Source organism: Lampetra planeri, chromosome 13, assembly GCF_965212315.1.
Source record: "Lampetra planeri chromosome 13, kcLamPlan1.2.h2, whole genome shotgun sequence".
Taxonomy (NCBI): Eukaryota; Metazoa; Chordata; class Hyperoartia; order Petromyzontiformes; family Petromyzontidae; genus Lampetra; species Lampetra planeri.
Window position 1 is genome coordinate 12,197,023 of NC_136119.1, and position 26,346 is coordinate 12,223,368.

At 48.5% G+C, this 26,346-nt stretch overlaps 2 protein-coding genes across 9 annotated transcripts in view; one reads left to right on the plus strand and one right to left on the minus strand.

Annotated features, from left to right (window-relative positions):
• ATR (ATR checkpoint kinase) overlaps nt 1-18,931 on the plus strand; it is a 65,103-nt gene extending 46,172 nt beyond the window's left edge. For all 7 annotated transcript variants that reach the window (XM_078600196.1, XM_078600194.1, XM_078600193.1 and 4 more), the window contains 8 exons: nt 839-1,039; nt 2,167-2,310; nt 3,490-3,640; nt 4,653-4,809; nt 5,406-5,559; nt 7,362-7,513; nt 8,783-8,888; nt 17,415-18,931. In XM_078600196.1, the coding sequence (XP_078456322.1) occupies nt 839-1,039; nt 2,167-2,310; nt 3,490-3,640; nt 4,653-4,809; nt 5,406-5,559; nt 7,362-7,513; nt 8,783-8,888; nt 17,415-17,591 (1,242 nt within the window). In that variant the 3' untranslated portion in view covers nt 17,592-18,931. The remainder of the gene's footprint in view (nt 1-838; nt 1,040-2,166; nt 2,311-3,489; nt 3,641-4,652; nt 4,810-5,405; nt 5,560-7,361; nt 7,514-8,782; nt 8,889-17,414) is intronic.
• A 2,563-nt stretch (nt 18,932-21,494) lies between these two features.
• The window catches only part of LOC144722078 (phospholipid-transporting ATPase ID-like), a 95,742-nt gene continuing 90,890 nt past the window's right edge, over nt 21,495-26,346 (minus strand). For both annotated transcript variants that reach the window (XM_078600199.1, XM_078600200.1), the window contains 4 exons: nt 25,968-26,213; nt 24,937-25,075; nt 23,896-24,026; nt 21,495-23,413 (listed from right to left, as the gene is read on the minus strand). In XM_078600199.1, the coding sequence (XP_078456325.1) occupies nt 22,856-23,413; nt 23,896-24,026; nt 24,937-25,075; nt 25,968-26,213 (1,074 nt within the window). In that variant the 3' untranslated portion in view covers nt 21,495-22,855. The remainder of the gene's footprint in view (nt 23,414-23,895; nt 24,027-24,936; nt 25,076-25,967; nt 26,214-26,346) is intronic.

Genomic DNA, 26,346 nt, shown 5'->3' on the forward strand with positions numbered 1-26,346 from the left:
AATATATAGAGACAGCATGTGTGTAATGTACTCACCGCAAAGGTCTCACCCACCGGTCCCCCCCCCCCAACTTCTACGTCACATTGTACAAAGGATACATGGTGAGCAAGATTGTTACATTGATTAATTTTATTTAAAAGTAGTCAATTACCACTTTCAATAATAATCCTCAATGATGTGGCAGGCTGAATTAAATTAGCTCATAGCTTGTATTAGTTCAAAGGCCCGGCTCTAATGGAAACCTCATCCCTGATTTAGGTTTGGCTACCATTTATACAGGAAATAATAACCCAATGGAATGATATAAACATTTGATGATGAGCTCGGCCAAATTAGTTTTTGGGAATATTTTCACTGCTGGAACTTTTTGTGGTGACACATTCCATCCTACTCATGAATTGTTTGTTTTTGGTAAGAGTTTGCATCACAGCCATTGCTGTTGAGGGGCACCACCTCACCATCAATCCCTTTCTCTGCAAGAGCCCGTAGCAATTGTCAGAGTCAACTGAACTCATTATCTATTGATGTCAATAAATGTATTGTCACGTGATGAGCCTATACCACCACACCTGATAGGCATTTGTTGTAATTTCACCACCATTCTAGGACTGCGATCAATGATGAGCACCACTCGGAGCTAGTTTGAGCATGATTTGCCGTCATACATTCATTGGCACACTTGGTTCTGCATAATTGCAGTGGTTCTGATCCTTAATGAAAATGTTAATTTGCTTTACATCTGTCACCCTCGCTGTAATGAGAATTACTGAACAGTGCTACCACCCACCATCCTGGTTCTAATTGTCACCGTCTCCCTCTCCCTTCTCTCATTGTTCAGTCAAAGGACAAGAACACCATGATGACCATGAGTGTAAACTTCCGTGGGCTGAAGCGCTTGGTCGAAGACCCCAACTTCAGCAATGTGCTCATCCCGCTTCAGGCTGTCATGACGCCCACGCTGCCATCGACACCTGGGGGCCACGCCGACCATGACCCTTTCCCTGGCAACATGGCCTATATCGTGGGCTTCAATGACCCGGTGCTCAAAAACTTTTTTGTGGATATATTTTTTTTGCTAAGACATTTCTGAAGTGGTTAATTCGACTATAAATTGCAGTAATGGCATACCAGCCTTTTGCAGCATGTTTCAAGTGCAAATATAGTATTGCCATCTAGTCATTAATTACATTATACTGGTAGGAACCTCCTGGTTACACCAGCCCACAGGGGATTATTGTGTCCGTCCGTCGTGCAGGGAGGGGCTGGGTGGGGAGGGAGGGGCTGGGTGGGGAGGGAGGGGCTGGGTGAGGAGGGAGGGGCTGGGTGAGGAGGGGCTAGGTGGGGAGGGGCTGGGTGGGGAGGGGCTAGGTGGGGAGGGTGGGTTTGGGTGGGGGGTTGGAGGGGTGGGGCTGGTTGGGGAGGGGCTGGTCACCCCATGGTGCCCTTATAAAACTCAACGTTTAACCTACTCACGCCGGCTTGTGCCCGCCCTCACAGTCGGGCATATTTGCGGAATACACCACGCCGCCATTGACCCTGGCCATTGACCGAGCAACCCAACGTTCCTACCAGCTCCCTCCGCAGGAATGTGTTATGTTATATATATTATGACAGGATAATTTTGAGTAACAGTATATTTTACAATACACCTGCAGTTAATCAATAAGCTTACAGGATACAGCTTATATATAATGTAGATTTAATGGCAATGCTTCATTGATACATGATTATCTACAACGCGGTTAATTTATAACACACTTAGAAAGATTGGAAAACGTTATTCGAGTACACTTTTTTGACCAATGCACTAAGGATGTTAAACACACTTTAAAATGATGAACATGAATTTTCATAGAATCTTTTTAAATGCATTTGAGTCTGCAAATACACTAGAATATTAAATAAACTGGAGAATATATTGCACCACCAATTAGCATTGTTGGCTATGTACAGTGCGAAAGAAGTTAAACATTAATAATTTTTCATTTAGTTTCAGTCAAAATCTTAAGGGCATGAAAATGTTTAACAATACACTTTCATAATAGTAATAATGCTAGTTGTAATAGAGTTTTAGATCAACTACCATGACACTTAAATGGAACTATGACTGCCTTTTCTGAGCAAGTGCTTTGTTAACGGAGATGGCATTCCGTTGTTAACAAACAGGTGGAGGTGTTGAATTCGCTCCAGCAACCCAAGAAGATCTGCATTCGTGGCAGTGATGGCCGGTCCTATACAATGATGTGCAAGCCCAAGGATGATCTACGCAAGGATTGCCGCCTTATGGAGTTTAACTCGCTCATTAACAAGGTGACCTTCATAAATTAATAACAAGAGTGGAAGGGTTGTACATCAACCCATACATACATAACACAAACAAATATCCCCGTGTAGCCTTAACACACTGTTAGGGCAAGTGCTATTCGCGAGCACCTATGAAGACCGGCACAGTACATGAGGGGGTGGGTGGTTTGCACCACGCCAGACCGCCTTTGTGTCCCCAGATGTTTTTACGCCCTGCACCAGATACTCATTTTGAGGTTTTGTCGACCTCGGGGAGGCCCATCACTGGTTAAAATAATTTTCACTGGTATCGGCCATGAGTGGGAATCGAACTCGGGTCGCCCACACATAAACATATGCACAAAACTGTAACGCACATTTTTTTATGCCTTGAAATTGCACTTTTATTTTCAGTTCGTGAAAGATGTCTGATTGTTCAAGTAATTTTTACCCAACTTTTGCATTTGGTGACCATCGTTTTTAAGCACACTTTTATTCTGATACTGTGGTGGATCGGCATCATGTGATGTGGCTTAATGACATCATCAAATAGTTGTCTATAATGGAGCATCCTGATGCAGTTTGAAATTATTTTCATTGTTCTCAACAGCAGGCTAAACTGTGTTCTTAAAGGGTTTTTTTAATGCTTGCTTTTTGCAAGATTTGGTTATTCTTTTATCAGTTTGACCAGTTTACTCTCGCGTAGGTCCGTAAGAGCCATACAACTTTATACCAACCCTTTATTTACATTAGATACTTTTCTAGAGTTTGTTTGATCCCCTGCTACAGGCATACGGACAGGCAAATGGTGATATGGAAAGATATATAACATTAACGCTATAAACCTGAGTTGGAATGGGTTACAAATGGGCGAAAAGTGGATAGGAGGTAATTTGTGTGTGCTTGTGTGCGTACCGTCCCCAGTAGCGTTTAGCGCGCTCCGCTACGAACCCGGCAGGCTCACGGCCGACACCAATGACGATTATCTGAATCTATCCTGGGGCCCCCCTCGGTCGGCTTAGCCTCAAATGAGTACATGGTGCGGTGTGTAAACGTTGCCACTAGGGAAATAAGGCGACCGGGCGTGGTGGTAGACATCCACCCCCCCTCGTGTGCCACAGTGCCGGCCTTCATAGGTGCTCTGGTAACAGCACTTGCCCCAACAGTCCATTAAGGCTATACTGGGGGAATCTTTGTCTTTGACAGTGCCTGCGCAAGGATGCCGAGTCCCGGCGACGTGATCTTCGTATTTGCACTTACGTTGTGATTCCCCTGAACGAGGAGTGCGGCCTGGTAGAGTGGGTCAACAACACCGAGGGCTTCAGCAACATCGTCAAAAACCTCTACATTGAGAAGGGTGAGTGTCCTCTTAAAAACACACAGGCTTGATGCTAGTACTTGGGTGAGTTCTTAAAGTTTTGATTTTAAAAATCGCCTTTTGGTTCAATTGTGCGAACATTTTGCTTAAACAAAAGCTCAGTTTTTACTTGCACCCTGTATACTGAATACAAGTCGTGTTTCTTTGAAGAGGCTGAAACGTTTGGGTTAAAGTTTATTGTGTAATTCTTTTAATATTCTAGTTAATGCGCATATTCTTCATTTTCAAAGACATAAAACATTTAATGGCTGAACCACATTTAATGTAGCCTTAATTTAGACTAATGAGTAGTGATTAGCATTTACAAAATACCCTACCCCTTCCTGATTGGTAAATTTAATTTTACAGCACTAGCTTCGCCCATTGCAGAAAACATTACTTGGACTTATACTACAACTTATTCAAAAATAATAAGTCGTATATTTGTATTACCAAATGGTATCGGTCTTTTACCAGACGTGTTTTTAAATCCCCCAAAAAGGAATTGTGCATAAATTTTACTAAATTCAAGCTGGCACCTCTCAATCAAGGCAAGGCTATTGAAATGTACAGAAAACACATTCCACATCTCAGAGGAGACATTTCTAATGATGCTTTTATCATATAAAAAAATATCTCTAACATTATGACAGGGTCCTTGAATAATATGCTTTTGGTATTTTGAAATTGGAAGGAAATCCAAGTGGCCAAATACTCAAACTAATGTGGTGACGCGCAGTCCTACTACTTAAACCACTTCTTGTGGATGTTCACCACTGCATAATATGTAATACTTTTGTAATAAAAAAATAATAGTGATGGTGTATAACTGTGCTGAAGAACAACATATTTGGGTCTACACATCACACACAGCCACTAGTTTCTGGAAACTATAAAACTGTATAGAGGGATTGGGTGGCTTTCGTGACAAAGTAGAGAGGGTTGGGGTTGGGCATAACCAATATCAAAACCCTTTCTACGTGCACCGTTACGTGTCTCTGCGCTTCTGCAGGTATTGGCCTTACCATGTCCGAGGTTAAGAAATTCGTCTTGCCCAAGGAAGCACCGCTGGAACAGAAGCTGCGTATGTACCATGAGAAGCTGCTGCCACCTCACCCGCCTATCTTCCATGAGTGGTTCCTGCGCACCTTTCCAGACCCCACCAGCTGGTGACTATACAAACTCCTCATACATAAATACAAATTCACCTCTCTGTACATAACTAGAAGTACATAAAACAGGTTTGCACTACCATGCAATTGTTAAAAAGATGAATTCCTGGTGCAGTGGTATGGTGATCTCTGGGGTGATAAAAGCACCAGTTCACGTGTTGTCCCGGTGATACCACCCCCTCGTGTACTATATCAGACTTCATAAGTTTGTTAAGATTTTGTCATTCCAATGATATATGCAGGGCAAAACACTATGTTTTGTTTATCATGGTGTTCATCATACCTGTCAAACCCTTATCAGAGTGTTTACCTTATTGCAGACAAATGCAGACCTTATTGGTTACCCCGTGCCCTTATAAATCTCAGCGTTCATCCTACAAAGTCCCATCACAAGGGAGAAAAACAAATAGACAAAAAAAAGTGCCTGTTTTGAAACAGCTGTATGCTGTATGGACCTGGAAAACTCAATATCCCTGTACAAAAATACAGGTAAACCGTATGGGTTGACAGGTATGGTTCATGTGCATATGACACAGTGTGCAGATACTGTGATGTGTGTGTGTGCGCACCCTATGTGCATGTGTGCATAACAGGTACAGTAGCCGCCTGGGCTACACCCGCTCCACAGCTGTCATGTCCATGGTGGGCTACGTGCTGGGGCTGGGCGACCGCCATGGCGAAAACATCCTCTTTGACTCTCTCACTGGCGAGTGCGTGCATGTCGACTTCAACTGCCTCTTCAACAAGGTGCTTCTGGGTGTTGGTGGCACACGGGCTAAATTGGGTGGTATCTTTGTATTTTCTGTTTTGGTTATGCTTGTGGAGTGTTATTACATGGTGGGTACAGGAGGTGCTATCGTCCTGGTGATCCAGGTTCAGTTTTTTTACTTGAACTTCACCAGTAGCACTTGGTATTTGATCATTTTTTGGACCTACCCTATGTTGAGTTCTAATTTTTGTGTGCCAACAGTACCAGTAAGAAAATAAGGTGGCCAGTTTTGGTGTTGTTTAGTTTTAATTGTATTGTACTGCAGGGGTTGGCTCTTGTGGTGTTGTGGTTGTTATGTTGGGGTAGTAGTTATAATAGTGGTGGGCTGCCGCCTCCGCTTGCGGGGGTCCGCGCGGGCGGCGTTCAGCGCCGCGCTCGACCTCACGCCGCGACCTTCGCCTGCGCGCGGTTTTTCTTTGCGTCCGCGTCAACTCGGGACGGTTTTTCCCGTGATGGAGTGGAGGAGGCCATGAGGGCGTGGAGGAGGCCGCAATGGCGGGGATGAGGCCGTGATGGCGTGGAGAAGGCCGCGATGGCGTAGAGAAGGCCGCGATGGCGTGGAGGAGGCCGCGATGGCGGGGGGAGGATGCCGTACTACACTAATCTTACACCGACTCGCTCACACATCCTTCACTCACTCACACAACCACTGACCCATTCACTCATCATACACTAATTCACTCATCATACATTCACTCATCATACGCTGACTCACACATCATACAGTCACACTACCACTGACTCACTCACACATCATACACTGGGAGTGTCATGCTGCCAGCTGTGGCTGCAAGTTTGGTCGTACATGTTATGTATATCGTTTATTGTTCAATTTGAATCACAGTTCCTATGATTACTGTTGTTACATTGTTTTTATAGCCTTGTTTTGGCGATTTCGAAAACATGTGGTTAAGCCATGTTTCTTGCAGATGTGCGGAGTTGACCTTGATAACTTTAATCTAAATTGTCTTGTGGTTGTTATTCTTTGACTTGCATCACACTGGGATTTTTGCACACAGCTTTGTAATACGGTGGGGTTTTTTTTCTGGAAGATTTGCTGGTTTGTCCAGGATGTTTATCTTGCACGTCATCGCTTTAAGATGTTCTCTGTTCATATTTTGTTTGTTGCGGTTGCACCCGACTCAAGAGCCGCGTGGCTCACAGGGCTATACCTAATAAATGAAACTTGAACTTTAAACTAATAGTGAGAGTTGTGGCTATGTTAGTGTTGGTGGTAATGTTTGTGGTGGCATTTGTCGTTTTTGTGGTAGTGGCTAATTGTTGTGATAGAATATATTGTGTTCGTGCTCATAGTGATGGCAGTGGTAGCATAGACAGAATCACAGGAGGATAGGGTGACCGATGACCCGTGATCTGGCAGACAGTGTGCGAAAAATAGACTTTGACCCAGCCACAAAAGTTGTATGGGTGACCACTGGTGGGTGGGCAGTAGCTAGGGCATTGTACATATTTCCAATTTATTGATAACATCCATACTGCATTTAAAATGTATTGTACTTTAGATTGTTCAAGTAAAAAAAACAGTGTTGCTCAATCGAGAGATGCCGTAGTCAAGGGGTGGGTCACTGGGGGGGTACCAAGTTACTCGATTAGTAACGTGCATCGCTACGGCAAATAACAATCATCAAAACTACCATCATGTGTCCATGGTTCACAACTGACCTCTTCGCCCCCCACCCCCACTTTTTAATCATCCCACCTTTTCCATGTCATCATCCTGAATTCTTTAATGGTGTGCGGAACACGTGTTGGCGCGCAGGGCCTGACGTTTGGTTATCCGGAATTGGTCCCGTTCCGGCTCACTCACAACATGGTGCATGCCATGGGCCCCATGGGGCTGGAGGGGCTCTTCCGGCGTGCCTGCGAAGTTACCATGCGGGTTATGTGCGACCAGAGGGAGTCCCTCATCAGGTACATTTCCTCTTAGAATGTGGTGGAATTTTGGTGCTTCTCTGGATTTTGACTTGCCTTCCTCGCACCCCCAACCTGATTACTGGTTTCACAAGTATTGAATTAAATTTTTTTAACATAAAAGTGTGATTTTTCTTTATTTTTCAAACAAAGATTATTTTAAACGTATCTTTATTGTTACTGCAAAACTATATTCTTTCAATATTTAATAAAACCATAATACTGTAGTGGGTGATAAACGGGAGGAAGCTTTCTCTGAGGCAACATGGTTATTACAACTTGGCAACTACAATACAAGTCGTAACGGGCCCTTCACCCGATGTGCTACGTAGCCGGCTAGCTCTCCTCTTGGCTATTCCTACGGCTACCCTGCCGGGGGGAGGCTTGAGTCTTCTCTGATGTCTTCACTGGTTATAAGCTCGGAGCTTCACTGGTACAATTCCAGCCTCACCCTAGCCAGGGGTTCGGCTTTGCCCAGAGGGCTCTTCTCTTCAGGGCTCCAGGTTGGTCTTCAGCCGGACGATACTGAGCCGAGCCGTTCAGGACCCTGGCTTATATACAGGGTCCCGGCTCACTCTGCCCCTGGCCACCACGCCTCCCTTCCAGAACCTTCTCGAAGGCCCTGGAGAATGGCCTCATCCCCCAGCCCCCTTCCCGGGGGCCTGGGGTCCCAACCGTTGGTCCTGATGCTTCCCCCCAGGGATTGCCTCGGGCCAACTGCCCCTCATCATCATCACTCTTGGGCAGGTCCCGCCTCCCTTCTGCTCTCTACTGGCCTGAGCTCGTACTGCCGGCCATGAGTCGTGGCGATCGTGGCCAACCATGCCACTACAATGCTTTAGTTTTTATCCAATTTTAACGCAAGATGCAATGATTAATGGGATGTATATATTTTATTTTAAAGTATAACTCTTCACATGCCATCCTATCTGGGATTCTTTCCATTTTTGGCAGATCCAGAAGGATTTCCTGATAAAACAGACGATGAATAATAATTAATTTTAGCCTTGGGAACACCAAGATGAAAATGTGCAATGCACCACACCTTCCTCTTGTGTACAATAGGTTTAGGACCATGAACACAAATTGAAAACAGACCACAGGAGTGTTTAAGACAAAGTTGAAGTGACCTCAGCATTAATACAATTATTTGTAATAAATACAAAAATAAAAGTTCTACGTAAAGATGTAATCACCACCATTGGCATTATGTCACGCCCATGGAAATGAGCATTGCACGTATATGTGTATATTTTCCATGGGTGCCAGTGTGCTGAAGACCTTCATCCATGACCCGCTGGTGGAATGGAGCCGGCCGTTACATGGGTCTTGGAGTGGTTCGGCCAACGAGGCTGGGGAAGTGGTCAACGAGAAGGTGTGAATGCACACACACAGTTTAACACATAGTAGTTAGTAGTACTAGGCATTTGCGACCACTATCATCCATTAGAGGGGCTTAAACCCACCATCACCACAAAACGTGCCAATTAGTTACTACTTCAGCACACCGGTGTGTTGGAGAGTAAACCCACAACATTTACACACAAACATTTATATTGTTACACTTGCACACCAGCATGTTGGCAGTAGGCTATTCACCCAGGGAGGTACAAAAGCCCCCATCCTAAGATGTTATTTATAATATGGAGGAATCCGATGAGCTACAAACCTCTTTTCCACAGATGTTCACTGATTTTGCCTCGATTTGGTTATGCCTATTCCAATGTATTGTCTGTTGACTGTGTAATGCACTAAGGAAGAAGATGATGTCTGTATCATGGGACCTCCTTTACCAGTGTTAAGTAGTTGTTGCTGTTGTAGACGGAGGTACTCGGAGACGGAGGTGAGTTAGGGGCTTCCGCCAGGGTTTATTAACAGGTATCACTATAAGGGTTCCCTCTTCACCCCTTCCACTATCCCCGTTCCTCCAGTGACCCCGCTTACGTCACGGGGTCTCCCTTAAATACCCTCTGAGGCGAGACGTCACGTGCACTGCCCGGCGCGTGCGACCCCACGTCCCGTGATGTCACAGCACCGGACAGCGCACGCGACGCCACCACTCTCCTCTACTCCTCTACATCACCCCCCCCCCGTGAAAAAAAACAGCCGACCCGGCTGCAAGCACCCCGCAAGCGGGGCCCCACACCGGACCGAAGACCGAATATTCACGAGTTCCTGAAGGTATAACCGGCTGCTAGAAACTAAACCTTAGGGCAGCACGGCCCCTCAAGCAGAACAGCAACAACAAAAAACAAGACAAATAGACCCCGAAGGCCTCATCCGCCGGATAGCGCCGAACGGGCGCCAGGGGCTGGGCCCGCTGAACGGCCATCAGGGCCGTCACCGGAGCCGCATCCCCCTCGAGCGGGTATGCGCTGCTGGCCCGCTCCCCCGTATGATGTCCGTCTCCCATGCAGGTGGCCCGTCAGCGGGCAACAGGCCCACCGCCGTGGCCTCCGGTGACCGGTGGGTCTCTGTCGGCCTCACTCGGGAGGGGCCTGGGGGCACACACACAGGTCGGACGTCACCTCCGTCAGCGAGACCCAGCCGGTCAGGCACGCCGGACACATCATCAGCCGGCCGCTCCGGAATTGGGGGTGGATCCCCCAGGGTAGATGGAACATAACGTTTGAGCCGGGACGGGTGCACTATCCACTGCCGGCGACCGAACCGAATCCGGACGCATTGCGGCCGGCGGACCTCCACAACCTCCACAGGGCCCTGCCAAGGGCGATGCAATTTGGCCGATGTGCCAACGGGGACCTGGGGACAATGCAGCCACGCTTTTTGACCCGCTATCCACGGGAGGCCAGCTGCCTGGTGTTTGGGCAGCCGCTCATTAGCCGCCTGCCGGCTTGCGGAATTCTCGGCAGCGGCCTGTCGCGCCTCGCGCAGCCGGTCAAGCGCGACCTTCAAAGGGGTCGGCACCGCCGACCCCTTCTTGGAGGAGCCAACGTCCATCTGGACGTGCACCGGGGGCTCCGGTTCCCTACCGTACATCAAATAAAAAGGCGAAAATCCCGTGGAGGCATGAGGGGCCAACCGATACGCCGCCAAGACCCCCGGGACGAACAGGTCCCAGTCTGACTGGGACGTGTTCACCTGGTGGCACAGCATGGACGTAAGGGTGCGGTTCAAGCGCTCTACCATCCCGTCTGACTGGGGGTGGTAGGGCGAGGTGCGGATTTTCTTGGTGCCAAGGAGGTCACACACCTCCTTGAGCAACCTAGACGAGAAATTCCGCCCCTGGTCAGTCAACAATTGTTCCGGCGCGCCCTTGTCAAACACGTACCCCTGGACGAAGGCCTCGGTGATAGAAGAGGCCAACTGATCGACCAAAGGCCATGCCATGGGCCAACGTGTGAGGTACTCAACGCCCACCAAGAGGTATTTGTGGCCCCGTTGGGATGCAGGGAATGGCCCCAAAATGTCGAGCGCCACGAGCTCATTAACGCGAGAAACCCGGATGGACTGCAGCGGGGCCCGGTCCCGGACAACTGGGGCCTTCCTCCGCGCGCAGTCGTGGCAACCCTTTAAAATCAGTGCCACGTCACCTTCAACACCCGGCCAGTAATAGTCCCGCTTAAGGGTCAATAAGGTCTTGTGGTAGCCAAGGTGCATAAGCTTCTCGTGAATGGCTCGGGTTAATTTACCACGCAGGCTAGTGGGCACAACCACACAATAGCGTTCCAATTGGGCATCCCAACGCATGAGTAGTCCGTCATGCACGGCGATCTCCGGGGCAGCCGACGAAGCTGAGCTCCGGGCCTTATGTCCGACACGGCGCCGTAGCTTCAGCAGAGAGGAATCCTCCATCTGCAAGCCGGACCATACCTCCCGGGGAAGTCCAAGGCCGAAATCCGCGGGCGACGCCGCACCTGGAGGGGTGTCCGCCTCGGCCGACGCGACCAACTGGGCCGCGGCGTCCCCTGGGGCCTTGCAACGGCTAGAGCCCAGGGCGCAAGCACACCCACCGCCTGCCGGCAATCGGGATAAACCGTCCGCATTTCCATGCTGTGTCCCCTTCCTGTGGATTACATCAAAGGGGTAATCCTGGAGCACTTCGAGCCAGCGAGACAGCTGACTCGAGGGCTGACTAATCTTCAGCGAATATTGCAGGCCCGCGTGGTCGGTTCGGACCGTAAACAGCCTACCGTACAAATATGGTCTATACAACTGAACAAAATAAACTATGGCCAAAAGTTCCCTCCGGGTCACACAATAACGCTGTTCCGTCGAGGACAGAACGCGACTGCCATAGGCTACTACCCTCTCAACCCCGTCGACCACCTGGGCCAGGACAGCCCCAATTCCCGTGTCGCTGGCATCGGTATCGAGCAGGAAGGGTTTCGTAAAATCCGGGTACCCCAAGGGCGGCGCATCCGCCAAGGCCGTGCGAAGCGCCGCAAAAGCCGCCTCCTCCTCCGCGCCCCAGTGAAACCTTTGGCCTTTGGCGGAAAGGGCGTGCAGTGGCTTCGCAATGGTCGCAAAATCGCGGACAAACCGGCGATAGTACGATGCGAAGCCAACGAAGCTACGCACCTCCGCGACAGATGTGGGAGTCGGCCACGTCCGGACACAAGCCGTTTTATCCGGGTCCGTGGCGACACCTGACGTGCTAACAATGTGTCCCAAATACCTCACCGATGGTTGTAGCAAGTGGCATTTCTGGGGTTTGAATTTCAAGCCAGCAGCACGCACTTTGACGAACACCGCCTCAAGGCGTTGCAAGTGCTCGCCAAACGTACGGCCAAAAACAATAACGTCATCCAAGTAGATTAGACAAGACTCCCACTGCAGCCCCGCCAAGACCATCTCCATGAGACGCTGGAAGGTGGCCGGGGCCGAATGGAGACCCATAGGAAGCCGATTGAACTCGAACAACCCCTGGGGTGTGCGGAACGCTGTTTTGGGTCTAGAGGCCTCATCCAGTGGCAATTGCCAGAAGCCGGAGAGCAAATCTAAAGTCGAAAAGAACCGCGCGCCCGAGAGGGCGTCCAGGGAATCATCCATGCGAGGCAATGGATATGCATCAGCCACCGAGATCTTGTTCAATCTACGAAAATCGACGCAGAACCGGAGACTCCCGTCCCGTTTCTTGACTAGCACAATGGGGGCACCCCAAGGGCTAGTAGATGGGGAGATGATGTCCGCCGCCAACATTTCCTCGACAGCCGAGCGGACATGATCTTTTTCCACTGGGCTAAAGCGGTGGGAATTAAGTCGAATAGGGGCCGCGTCGCCCGTGTCTATGTGGTGGTCCAAAAGAGTAGTGCGACCCAGATCAAACTTACTTTGGCTGAATACATCGGTGAACCGCTCGATGAGGTCGCGGAGTTGCCGACGTTCCCCGGAGGACAACGAGGCATTCTCGTCGCACAACGTGGCAATCCATGATGCGTCGGGGTCCCCCATGCGCATCACGCCCGCCACGACCCCTCCATCCGGGGCAGCGCTCTCGGGTGGAGGAGCCGGGGTCGCGTGTGCCAAAACGGCGCCGGCCGGGACTACGACCGGCAAGGGTCCCGAATTGAGGACCTGCAAAAAAAGGTCCTGGCCCCCCGACACGGCTGTCAAGGCGCCCACCAACCCCTTCGTCCTTGAAAAGTAGCTTGACGGGGACAGGAGGATACCCGTCTCCGTGGAGCCCATTTCGAGCGGTTTGCGCAACCTAAGGGGTATCAGGATTTGTGACGCCGGTGGTACGGTCACCGGCACTTTATTCAAGGCCCGTACACCGGCGACCAAGGGAGACAGGACGGTAGGCGATTGTAGGAATTTCAGCCGCCTCCCTGACGGCATTTCCACACAGCCCTGGTCAACGAGAATTCGGATGGGCATCCTAGACAAAAAGTCGGTCCCCAAGAGGCATGGCACTGCCAAGGTCCTGGAGACCAAAATCGGCCCGGCCAACTCAATCTCGTCAACCCGAACCGACGCTACAACGTGGCCCAAGATGCCCAAACTGCCGCCGTTCGCGGCGACACAAGCCCCGCGAACCGGCCTTAACGGACCCACGCTGCGGGGTAGCAGCCCAAAAATGTCCTCCGAAATAATGGTGGCCGATGCCCCCGTATCCACCAGGAGGCGAACGTGCACCCCTTGCACATATCCTGCCACCGCTGAGGAGCCGGCAGCTGCCGCCACCATCCTATGCGCAAGTGCATCCCAGTGGCGGGTCTGTCTGGGCCATTGAGGGGGTGATGACGATGGTGCACCCGACCCTTCGAGGACAACCCCATGACGATGGGTCCTAGCCCCGCTAGATGCATGAGGTGAAGGGAGCGGCCGCGCAGATGATGCGTCGCGACTCGCCTGGGGCCCCGGACCCGATGCCAAGGAGGGTCTAGGAGAAGGTGGAGTCCCTTTTCCAAAGGCCCCCGGGGCATTCCGGCAGCCCCGCTCAATGTGGCCCCGCTGACCACAGCGGAAGCAGGCCACCGTGTCCGCCTCCTGTGGACGGGAAGGTCCCGGCCGCCCCCGCTGCTCCGGACGGCGACCACCCGCCCCCCTTCCTCGACGATCGGGCACCGCCAGGGCCGCGAGGGTGTCCACCCCCTGAGAGGTGACCCCCCCGTCCGGCGCCGGGACCCCCGCACACGCCGCCATCTGAGGCCGTTGGCGGAGGGAGAGGTGCGCCTGAATGTTTTCGGCGACCGCCAAGGATGTGATCTGCCGATCATTGTTGATCGACAGAGCAATTCCTAGCTCCCTTGCCAGGTCAAGCAGCTTCCCCAAGGCCATAGAATCAAGTGCCCTGCCGTACAGGTCAGGGTATGCAGCCTGTGCCAGGGCCAGGAGCGAGCAGCGGAAGGCCAGCGGCAGTTCCCCCTCCTCCCGCCGCCGCAATGAAAACTTTAGCTGCGCGGTGGACGGCGGCTCAAAAACGTTGGCCATTTGGATATAGGCCGCCGGGAGTGTAGCCCGATTGGCCGGATGGATGGACTTGAAGGCCTGCAGAGCCCTTTCGTCCAAGCAGGTCGGAAGCGCCGGCAAGGCCTCCTCCATGGACCAGCCGACCGACATGTATGCCGCGTCGAACCGGTCCTGGAAGGCCGACCAGTCGCCCCCTTGCGCGACAAACGGCGCAACGTCGGGTAACCGGCGCTGCCATTGGCCGCGCGGCGCTGCGAGGTGTGGAAGCCAAGCGGCACCTGCGGGCCACCCGGCGGACGCGACGTGGTGCGGCGGTGGCAGCATTGCGGCTCCCGCGGGCCACGCCGAAGACGCGGAAAGGTGCGGTGGTGCTGCGGCTCCCATGGGCCACGCCGTAGGCGCAGCGAATTGTGGCTGAGTTGCGGCCCCCATGGGCCACGCCGTAGACGCAGCAAAGTGCGGCTGAGTTGCGGCCCCCATGGGCCACGCCGTAGACGCAGCGAAGTGCGGCTGAGTTGCGGCCCCCATGGGCCACGCCATAGATGCAGCGAGGTGTGAAGGCACCTGCGCTTTCGCGACCCACCTGTCAGCGGCGGCGTACGAAGCCACGGCGCGGTCGCCATGGCAGCCATGTCCGCCGGCCGCCGCGTCGCAGCCGTAGTAGCGGCCGCATACGTCTCCCGAGCCAACATGGCCGCCGCGGATTGCGTCGCAGCCAACATGACGGCCATTTTCGGTGGAGCGGTCGCTGGGAAAACGGCGGCGCTTTCAACGTTGGCAGTTGACAGTTGCTCCCGTCTCAAGTGCGGGGCGGTTGGCTGCGTCCGTGCCTCCACCTCGGCCAACCTGACGGTCAGCTGCCCCACCGCCTGCAGGAGCTGGTGCAGCAGAGCTGCGGGGACGCTTTCCGTCTCTGGCGGCGGCGGTGAGCTGGCACTCCCCGCAGCCGAATCCTCCCGCTCCGGCCCGCTCGTTTCCATGGGGACCGTCACCGGGGTCCCGGGCTCCGGGGTCACTGCTGGAGCCTCCTCTCCGCCTTCGGCACCCTCCAAGTCATGTGCCGGTGGGTTCTTACGCCGTGCGCCCGCTTTTGACATGTTGGCGACGGTGTAAACTTCTGACACCAGTTGTTAAGTAGTTGTTGCTGTTGTAGACGGAGGTACTCGGAGACGGAGGTGAGTTAGGGGCTTCCGCCAGGGTTTATTAACAGGTATCACTATAAGGGTTCCCTCTTCACCCCTTCCACTATCCCCGTTCCTCCAGTGACCCCGCTTACGTCACGGGGTCTCCCTTAAATACCCTCTGAGGCGAGACGTCACGTGCACTGCCCGGCGCGTGCGACCCCACGTCCCGTGATGTCACAGCACCGGACAGCGCACGCGACGCCACCACTCTCCTCTACTCCTCTACACCAGTACCAAAATATGAGAATAGGTTTTGCCCTTTTTTCTGGCAACAAAACAGGTTAATGCAGACATTATTCCTTGTAAAAGGTTTCAGTTTGGTGTTTTAACATCTAAACACCTAGATTTTAAGCTTTCTTGACTGCAAGGATTCATACTCTTAGGTTTTTTAGGTAAAGTCACGTAGGTGAAAATACTAAATTATAGAAATAATAATAGAAATAAAATAATAAATCACTTATTTTATTTCTATTATTTTATTATTATTATTTATTTTCACCTATGTGACTTTACCGAAAAAACCTAAGAGTATCTAAACACCTGTTTTGTTGCCAGAAACAAGGGGAAACATATTCTCGTGATGCCTGTACTAATGTGTCTTACACTCGGCGTACCTGGGTCAAACAGTTATGCATTTTATTTCCGAGGCCTGCACACATAATAAACCATCGGCATGTACAACATTTGGGGTTGCTGCATTAGCATCTAGACACTTTTACATTACATCTGAACAGAGATTGTGGTTTTAAATAAATTGTTATAGATATCACATCTTGGACAGGCTGATCCCTTTTCTGACTTGGCACATGTATTCCGTATGTTTTCTGAGAGTTTATTTTTCTTAATGTGACATTAAAGAGCTTGCCAGGATTGCAAGCTGGGTGTTTTCCATTGTTAGGCGTTTGCACAAACATATTAGCCATGTAACTATTTGACCCCCCCCCCCCCCCCCAATTTGATTCGAGAATACATTTGTTTCATTTGTAATGACTCATTTTATTTTCTGCCTCATGTTGTTCTGTCTGTGAACTGTCTTATTGTTTTACTAGCCTCAATGTAATGTTTGAAAATCATTTGCATGAAAATGTTTTTCTAAGATGCAATGAATTGATGAATCGTAATATGACTTATACATTCAATTATAGAAATATAAAAAGCACCTCCTGTTAGTCTGAATAGAATGTTGGGCAAGTACTCTTAGTAAGACATGCACTGACCCTTGAACGCAACAATAAGTATGTACTCTTTGGTTCTTTCGGTAAAGTCACGTAGATAAAAAAAATAACTAATCTCGACGTTTCGATAGCAACACAAGCCATCGTCTTCAGGTGAAACAACACAGCAGGCGGACTGCTGAGGCAGGAGGAAATGTAGCGAGAGCCACCGCAACCAGAGGCCACATACGCCTGTGGAGGGCACAACACAGGGCAAGTGAGCGGGGCTAGGGATGGAATTTGCAAGTAAATGCAAGATCGTGATTTATTAGTTATTTTTTATATCTACGTGACTTTACCGAAAGAACCAAAGAGTGAATTCCTGCAGTTACGAAAGCTTCAAATCAAGAATAAGTATGTAATTATTCACTTTTATATGCCCCAAACAACTATGCACCAATTGGTTGAGAGGTAGAATGTGTGTGGAGTTATGATTTGTATCTTAATATTTTCATGGCACTTAATGTAATATTACACCTCGAAGTGATTGCAAAATGGTTTAACATATTAACCAAATAGCTGCAAAATCTATAACCCTGACGAAAACACATTACAATGAAGTAAACATTCAGTATATTTCCTCATACAATACACACATCTGTTGTCTGTGGGGCCGTGACTCTGTAGGCCAAACAGATTGTGCAGGACATCGAGCAGCGCTTGCACGGCGTGATCAAGAACCCCAACAACAAAGTGCGTGGCTTGCCGCTATCCATCGAGGGCCACGTGCATTACCTCATCCAGGAGGCCACCAATGAGAAGCTGCTCTGTCAAATGTACCTCGGTTGGACTCCTTTCCATTAGGACGGTGATCCTCCAACCATCGACCACCTACCCAACATGGACTGTCTACCATCCATCATGACTTGCCTACCGTCCAAAATGAGCCGACTTAAACAACTTGTCCTTGAATTTTTAAAATGGACTTTTGTCATGGACCACCTGCTTTCTGGAATGAACCACATTATGCTCATTTTTGAGCTCCTCAACAATGTAACTCAAACATTTTATATGTCCCAATCTGTCCCACTCATCACCAAATCTGCAATATGAAGTACCTTTCTCCAACACAGGCTGACTACTGAATAAAATAACCTCGCAACTGGCAATTCAATCAATTGTCTCAAAACATTTCAAATACATTAGTAAGAATTATGTTGTCATTACAACTATGCAGGCAGACTTTGCTTGGCGTGATCCCGTAGAATGCTGATTTGGTATATCCCTGTTTGTCTTGAAGACATTTTTTTTTACTAAAGAGTGTTTGTAAGAATTGTTTTTGTAAAAATCATCTACAGGACAAAGTGTTTACGAGTGAGAACATGCACCAGCGCTGGCTGAGAAAATGTACCTGCCCCCATGAATCGCTCAGCCAATGAGAGGAGTTGATAGCCTATGAGGATGGTGGTGAGGAAGGGGAGGAGGAGGAGATGTTATTTTTTGGAAGTAGAGCCCCCCTCCCATTAAAACTCCAGGAAGCTGAAATTCAGTTTTTTTTTTGCTCTTTCTCTTTTCTGTCTTTTTTCTTGACTTGGACCTGGTTGAGGCTCACCAGGTTTGAGTTTTACTAAAAAACCTGTCCATTGAAGTTTGTTTTTGCCTTCTAAGAATGTTCCTGAAGTGTGACATTGTCTGGTCATTCCACACAATAGTGTTACGGCTTGTTAGAGCCGTAACAGTATTGTGTACGCGAGACTCATCCCGACCCATACAAGTTCTAGCAAGCGCGTCGTATCCCAAGCAAGACGTATTCCAAGACGTTTTTTCGGCGTCAAAACACGACGTATACCAAATTCGACGTATTCCAAAGCGGTCGTATACCGAGGTACGACTGTAAAGCCTGTGGTATAATGACCCAATTTTGCGCTGATTCGATTGGCGCTCACTTCTCCAGGAAAGCACCTTCAGTGTGCCCGGCTAGGTCTGCCTGCAACATGTTACGTATCATTTCATGTTTGAGGTTGCCACTGCATTTGACCCATTCCAAAGTAGGTATTTACATAGAGAAATGCATTGGAGAATGTTTCATTAATGTATTTTTCATTCACTTGAATATGCTTATTATTTGGAAAGAATACATTTTGTATATATGCTTTCATCACTACGACTGTACATCTGATGAAAATAAACTACATCTGACAGCCTTTTGTTTGCCCCTCATAACAAAGGTTATAATCATAACTTTTTGCATACTTTTTGGCAAGAATGTGTGAAGTGAGAAATGCATTAAAAGACATTACGGTCATTAAGTGTTTTGAAATGCCTGCACCAGGGCTACGTCGTCCTCCAGCCCCCACACTCCTTAAAATGGGATCAGGGTGAAGCTGGAGAGTTGTAGGGAAAATCCAGGCACATCTGCTCGCGAGTCTACGAGTGGCAGCCCACGAACAAAATGATGGCTGCCCGAGTTGAAGTTCATGCACCTTGACGCAAAACAGATGCCCGACTGTGAGGGCGGGCACAAGCCGGCGTGAGTAGGTTAAACGTTGAGTTGTATAAGGGCACCATGGGGTGACCAGCCCCACCTCTCCCACCCCCCACCCAGCCCCTCCCAGCCCAACCCTCCCCACCCAGCCCCTCAGCACCCTCCCCTCTACCCAGCCCCTCCCCACCCAGCCCGACCCCTCCCACCCCCCACCCAGCCCCTCCCCGCCCCTCGTACGACAGACAATAATCCCCTGTGGGCTGGTGTAACCAGGTTTCTACCAGTATGATCCACTGCTCAGGTCCATCTTACACCTGGGTTGTGTGCATGCAACCTATGATCGCGTATCGATCACTGACCAAATTGGGATCGATCGTGGGAGTCGAAGTGCCAGATGCCCACACAAAACGGTGGGACTGCTTCTGGGCATAGGTATACACAACATATTTGTTTTTCTAAGGAAGAGATGCAGGATTTGGGATCTCAGGACAACTGGTAAGCTCACAGCAAACTGCACAGATCCTTCCAATTTTTTAATTCACGTGTGGTGGCAGCATCAATTGTTCTAACCAGATTCCACATGAGGGTGTGTTCAATGGAACTCTGGTAATTGCAATACCAGGAATACCATAACCAGGATCGTTTATTGGGAACCATAGTTCTACCACGGATATTAGTAAATAAATGCCAACAGGTGGAGCTGGGGAATTCCTAATGGATGGGGCTGTAGTTGAATGGGCACCATCTTTTGTTGTTAAAGCAGGAGGGACAATTATCTTGGTCCAGTGTGCCCCCCTGCATGTTAAATGTGTAGTGACTGTGCTTGTCACTATGGTGCCGGGGCTTGCGAAGCCACGGCCGTTAATGTGTTGTCATTACGGGCAGCCCGGGTTACGGGGTGTAGTACCACCAGCCCGAGCGGGGCTTGGGTGAGCGCTGGTTAGCGCGGAGTCTCCGCGAGTAGTGTGGGCTCCCGGTGAGGGAGCGTCAGTCAGCCAGGGTTTCCTTGGGGCATGATACGCTGGTTGACCTGCTGTCACGTGACCGGACGATATTGGAGGGGGGGGGGGGCACCGGGGGCGTGGGGCGGTCACGTGGTCCAAAGCTCTTGGGAACCTTTGAGAAGGAGCTCGAGAGGCCTGGAAGGTGGGCGGGGTGAAGGGTGGAGCCAGCCCCAGCCGGGGGCATATAAGGAGGGCTCCGTGAGGAGCACGGGGTTCTTCCTGTGCTGGTGTTAGGAAGATCCACGTCGGTGAGAAGAAGCCTCTAGCCACGCGGTCTGGGAACCAGCTTGGTGGTCCGGACCAGGATAGCGAACCGTGCTTCCCGGGTGTAGATCGTGTTGTGTTACGTGTCAATGCGGAATAAAGTGTTGCTCCCAAGATAACGTCTGCGACTCAGTTGGACTCACTACAAATGCAAACATTTCCAAATATCCTGAGTTCATTAAATGAGGGGTTGATTATACTGAGAGTGGTGGTTTAGTCTGAACAAAGAAGAAACGTCATGCATTTATATTACTATCCAACATGCCTTTGTCCTGGGAGGTACATAATTTAATAGACTTCGGAACCAATGGAAATAACCCCCCACCGATCTTAGCTGTGGTCAGGTATTTAACCCTTGATCATTTGTAGCAGTGCACAAACCATTACACCACCAATACACACTACCCCATCATGGGGTGAAGTATGGTCAAATAACCCCACAACCAACATGGGACAGCATAGGGATGGTTTCATTCAACGGTACATTAACAAAAGGCTGTGTTATTATAACGTTATCTTCTGAGTCACAAAACGAGATGTCGCCCTAACAGGCATGCAGATGGAGAGTACTAACACGTTCAACCAAATTTGGAAACACATTCAACCTTTGTTGCAAGGTGTTAAATCAGGACTTAAAACAAAATGAACACTGCCCACATTAGAATGACATCCTTTATTTTAGCGTGATCTTATTTTTAATAAGGCCTTGGTGTGTGAGAGCATCAGTTTCCAACCAATCAAATGCCTTTTCGTATAGTCTACAAAAGTTAATCTACTTTGCAGCCTTCGTTGTAAATGTTTTCATTCGTAGGTATTTCATAGTAATCTAGTCCAAACACTATAGTCTTGGGCAACTGACGTGTGGTAGGTTTCGTGGCAATTTAGGTTTTTGTCGCTCTGGTGGAAACAAAACGAGGTGATTATGGACAGATGTCGGATTTCCTGGTGGTTGTGGTCAAATGGATGTCTTAGAAATATTTGACAAGTTGGCAAAAAAAAAGCAAAAAAACATGATAATTATACCTCATTATTTATTACTCAAAAGATACCAATCCTTTAAATGTATAAATGTGCAATAAATTATTATGGAATGTTGTATTTACAATCTGATATTACTTTTAGCTCTTTGGCATTAAAACATGCTTGTTTGCCTTCAATATGTACTGTGCTTCCATTTGCTGCACAAGGAGCAAACGGTCAACAGTAATCATTACAATGTATAAACAGCAAAGGCAGGTGACAGCTTAACTGAAAGCAACAGTCCCAGTTGCTACATTGACATTTCGTAACAAATGACAAAAACAAACTCAACAAAGTAAAAACATGTTAAGGAGGAACGAATCAGTGTTTTGGTCAATAGAAATTACTTGCCTCAACTCGTTACCAATTCTGAAGGGTATACTTGGCCCATTATATACTATTCTGCATTGTTTTATTTTCAGAAAAATGATAGTCGTTGCCAAAAAGAAAAACAATGCACAACTAGGGTCTATAAAATCCACACCTTCATATTTAAACTTTAATAAACAGAATGTGGTATAAAAATAAACAGCTTTAAACACCCTTGCTCAAATCTGAAGCACTGCAGTTTTGAAATATGAAACAAACATTTGGGTTTTATTAATATAGTTATTTTGCTAAATTTTTTATGTTTTTTACAAAAGAAATGTACATTTGTAACATGTAATTAGCTTTGCAAACAATTTTAACTAAAACCGTAATGTACACTGTCAGCTACAGAAATATGCTACAAAGGCAACTGACGTTCTGGTGTTCAAGGTACACTTTTTTACAAATGCACGTACATGTGTTTAGAAAATACACACAGCTAACACCGCACTTCCACTACAAAATGCTTTCCCCAACAGAAGCATCTCCATGTAGTTGTAAAAATGAACAAAAAGGCACAACATTGAATAGACGGCTCATGTCGGTGAGAAATAAATTCTACAAATACGTCTTTCTGCAGTGTTTAAAGCTGGTCGGCAGATGTTTTCGTATACACCAATCGGAGTAAAACTACCTTACCATTATTTTTCAACTAATGCCAATATGTAAAAATGTGAACTAGAAGCTCTGCATTGTGAAAACTTTAAACCAAATTTAAGAAGGCAATATGAGAAATTCTGAACTGGTAGCAGACAGTGCAAAATAAGTGTCCCAGTCATCTGCAACAATTTGGGAATCAACGGGTGCCCCCTTATTCCCCTGTTCCTGCTGAACTCGTTGCTTTGCCTCGCCAGCAGAAAACTGCGGCCTGGCAGGGATTTGCTGAATGGTGCTTCACTTCACCCATTTGCGTGAGCACAAGTGTGTCACAACGGTTCTCACAGTGTGCAAAAGGCCTCGTTCAGTCATTGTGTTGTTGAAAGCAATCACTGGATCTCGGTGTCGTTGAAAGTGGCAGTTCTTTCTGGTGTCGATGCCAGCTCTGTTGTTGATGCCAGCTCCTCCAGTGTTACCGCCATCTCCGGCGTCGACCCCGGCTCCGGCGTCAACCCCGGCTCCGGTGTCGACACCGACTCCGGTGTCGACACGAGCTCCGGTGATGCGCACAACAGTAATGAAGCTTCCACCGCTGGTGCAGCTGCCTCTTCTCCCAGCTCCTGCTCGATATCCTGTTCTTCTTGCTGCTCGCTGGCATCGTTGGCTGGCGTATCGCCGCCCACCTTAGGCTGCTGCTGCGAGGTCGGGTCGCCTGCTCGCCGCTTGCCCAGCGACTCGAACCAGCTCGCGCTGCCGTGTGCGGCCCGTGTGAGCAGCGCCGTAGCAGAGTGGAAGCCGCGCATGTTTTTGCCGGACGTGATGAGCTCGCCGAAGCCCTCCTGGTGCGCAAACGCATAGCCCGAGCGGCGCGAGCCTGTGCGGTGCACGCGGTGCAGCCTCAGCGTCTGCGGCTTCTGCTTGCGTCGCTGTCGCTGCATGTAGCGCTCCTGTGTCGGTAAGAGAATGGAATTGCAGGTGCATTCGTTAAAGAAAGTAAGCCTTTTGTCATTTGATTTGTTGAGACTTATTGACATGTCTTGTTTTTAGTGCCTTCAGATACGGTTAATTAGGGAACACATTTTCTTATAAGTTAAATGTTTCGCATATGCGTTATTTAAAAAAAAAATGCTCAATAAATGTTGGCACAATTTTTTAACTAGGAATGTACATGGTGAAAATGTACATCTGTGATGTTAAAAAGTACATTACGTTTACAAAAATACATATATGTTAATGCCATTTAGTCACATTTATTTTCTATAAATATAAGCTAAAACATTTTAGCATTATGTTTATGGGTAATTAGAGTTTGCTTGAAGTAGAATTTCCCAGGAATGCATCCCTTCTGTATAGCAAGGTTCCAGTATCCCAAACCAATCTAAACTTAGAGCTCTGCATCCCGTGTGTGCGCGTGAGATGGACTCGTCACCTTGTCGCTGAGCGTGGGCCGCAAGTCGGTCTTCAAGAAGCGGAATGCGGCGATAGGCATGATGCATACAATGGTGGTCAGCGCAATCACCAGCCACACAGATGGCTGGTTTAGCGTGTTCCGTGCTGTGCCTGCAGTGACAACGCATATTCAACACATCAGTCATTGCTTCTAGCTTTCTTGCGCATGGGACGCCTACCAGAACTTGCATTGGCAAGAAAATATTACAATAATTACATCCTGGAGTTTGCGGGTACAGCCTCTAAGTGACTTTTAAGTGCTGGTGCAATGGAGGTTAATGCAAGTTCATTTGTATGAATGTACCACACTTTGAATTTCAGGTCATGTAGATGCTTGTGTCTTTGGGACCCCAAGTTAACTACTTGGCTGCTCCTTATCTCAGAGCCACTAAACTTAACTTAACACTTGTTAAAACTAAACATGGGAAATGCAGCTACCTCCTCCATTAGTGGCGATTTACCGAGTCGTCCAATTGTAATGGCGGTGATGTGCAATCCATCGATCACTTTGTCGATCATCGCATATCCTTTTGCAGGAGTTACAAATTAAATCTATCTGACAACCCTAGATGCCATTGAATGGCTTCTCCAAATCCAACATAGTTTTAAAAAATGTCCGTTGTCTTTTAAATACCATGTGAAAGAATCACTCCAAATTTAAACTGCCAATTATTTTAGCTGTGCTGGCAAAAGTGTTAAGTTTAAACAGAAATGGTGTTTGCACTGCTTGATCTATACATTGACGAATACTTGTTTTCAGAGATCAGACGCTTGAACTAGATTTCCTCAGCCTGCAATAGGTCACTTACGCACCATTCCTAGTGCCACCCCACTGTAAAGTGAATATCAAGTTAAAGGTCAGCACTCACCCACCTTAATAAAAAGATAAAGACAATATACTCAATCTTGATGCACCAAAAACAACAAATATTCCCAATAAATAATGGTCCTCAGTGTCCCTGATGCCGCCGCCGCCACCACCACCATTATAATTAGGATGGCGTCTGCATCATCACCGCACCTATGAAGCGAAACTGGGACGGGAAGATGCTGTAGAGGCCGGCGCTGTACATGGCGAACATGATCGCAAAGTAGACAGCCACGCTGCCCCAGATGAAAAAGTGGTTGATGGCCGTCCAGTAGGCTGTGTCCAGACCCATCTGGAATGAAAATGCATACACAGTGCATGGCTAAGAGTCAAACCCTTTCCCCCAGGATGGATAATCACTTTCCTGAACAGTGAATATAAAGGGGTGTCCTGAAATAACTTGCCAACTCATATTTAGTTAAGATAACCCTTGGCAGCTTACTTGTGACTTTTACAATCCACTTTGGACCATTTTTATTGTATCTCTCAACAGATGCTTGTGCAATTACTATTTTAATTCACTTAATCTGCCTATTCTCAACAAAAGCCTCCTTTTATGGAATATCAGAATGTGTAGGTTATCAAGTTATTTTCCAGGACACCCCTCATTTATTATTATTTTTTCTGGACAATAAAACGCACTTTTCCCACCCGCAAAAGTTCAGAATCCATTATATAATCTGACAGGCATGTGATGAGATTTAAATACCTTTATTGATACTTGGCACACGTTTGTGGCACCAAAGCAAATGTCAACAAGATGCCAAAAAAATTGTTTCAAACCAGACAGTGGACTTGCAAACACTCTCCAGATGTCCTTAGTTCTTTTGGTAAAGTCACGTAGAAGGAAAATAATAAAATAATAAAAATAAAACATAATAAAATAATTCTCGCGACGTTTCGGCCACAACGCAAGCAGCCGTCTTCAGACCTGTTCTCCACCTGAAGACGGCTGCTTGCGTTGTGGCCGAAACGTCGTGAGAATTATTCTATGTTTTATTTTTATTATTTTATTATTTTCCTTCTACGTGACTTTACCGAAAGAACCAAGAAGATGAATCCCTGCAGTCACGAAAGCTTTAAATCGAAACTCTCCAGATGAACTGTGTTCCCAAGGCCCTCGCAGTTACCCACAAAGGAAGGGGGCAGGGGAAAAGAAGAACAGCTGTGGAGTCGTCGGTCACCTGCAGGCTGACGACGATGATGAGCGACGTGGAGACGGCCACAGCCAGGGACTGGTGGTCGGACAGTCCGGTTCCGTCATCGCGCACCGCCTCCACAAAGGCAGCGTACGGCACAAAGAAGAGCACGACTGACGTGTAGATGCCCTGCCCGATGCAGATGAAAAATTCGCGCTTGTTGAACAGCAGGTTGAGCTGCCCCGGCTCGTAGAGCTTTGGGCAGTCGATGCTCCACTGGTCGTTGATGTCCTGCGAGCGAAAGAATGGGATTTCATCGTGGGAGCTTTGTTCTGGGTCGCAACCGTTACATCTTTGGTTCAAATCCATGGTAGGCTCTCGTATATGGCCAGTTGGTAATCTCAAATCTGGTGAAGAGTGGATT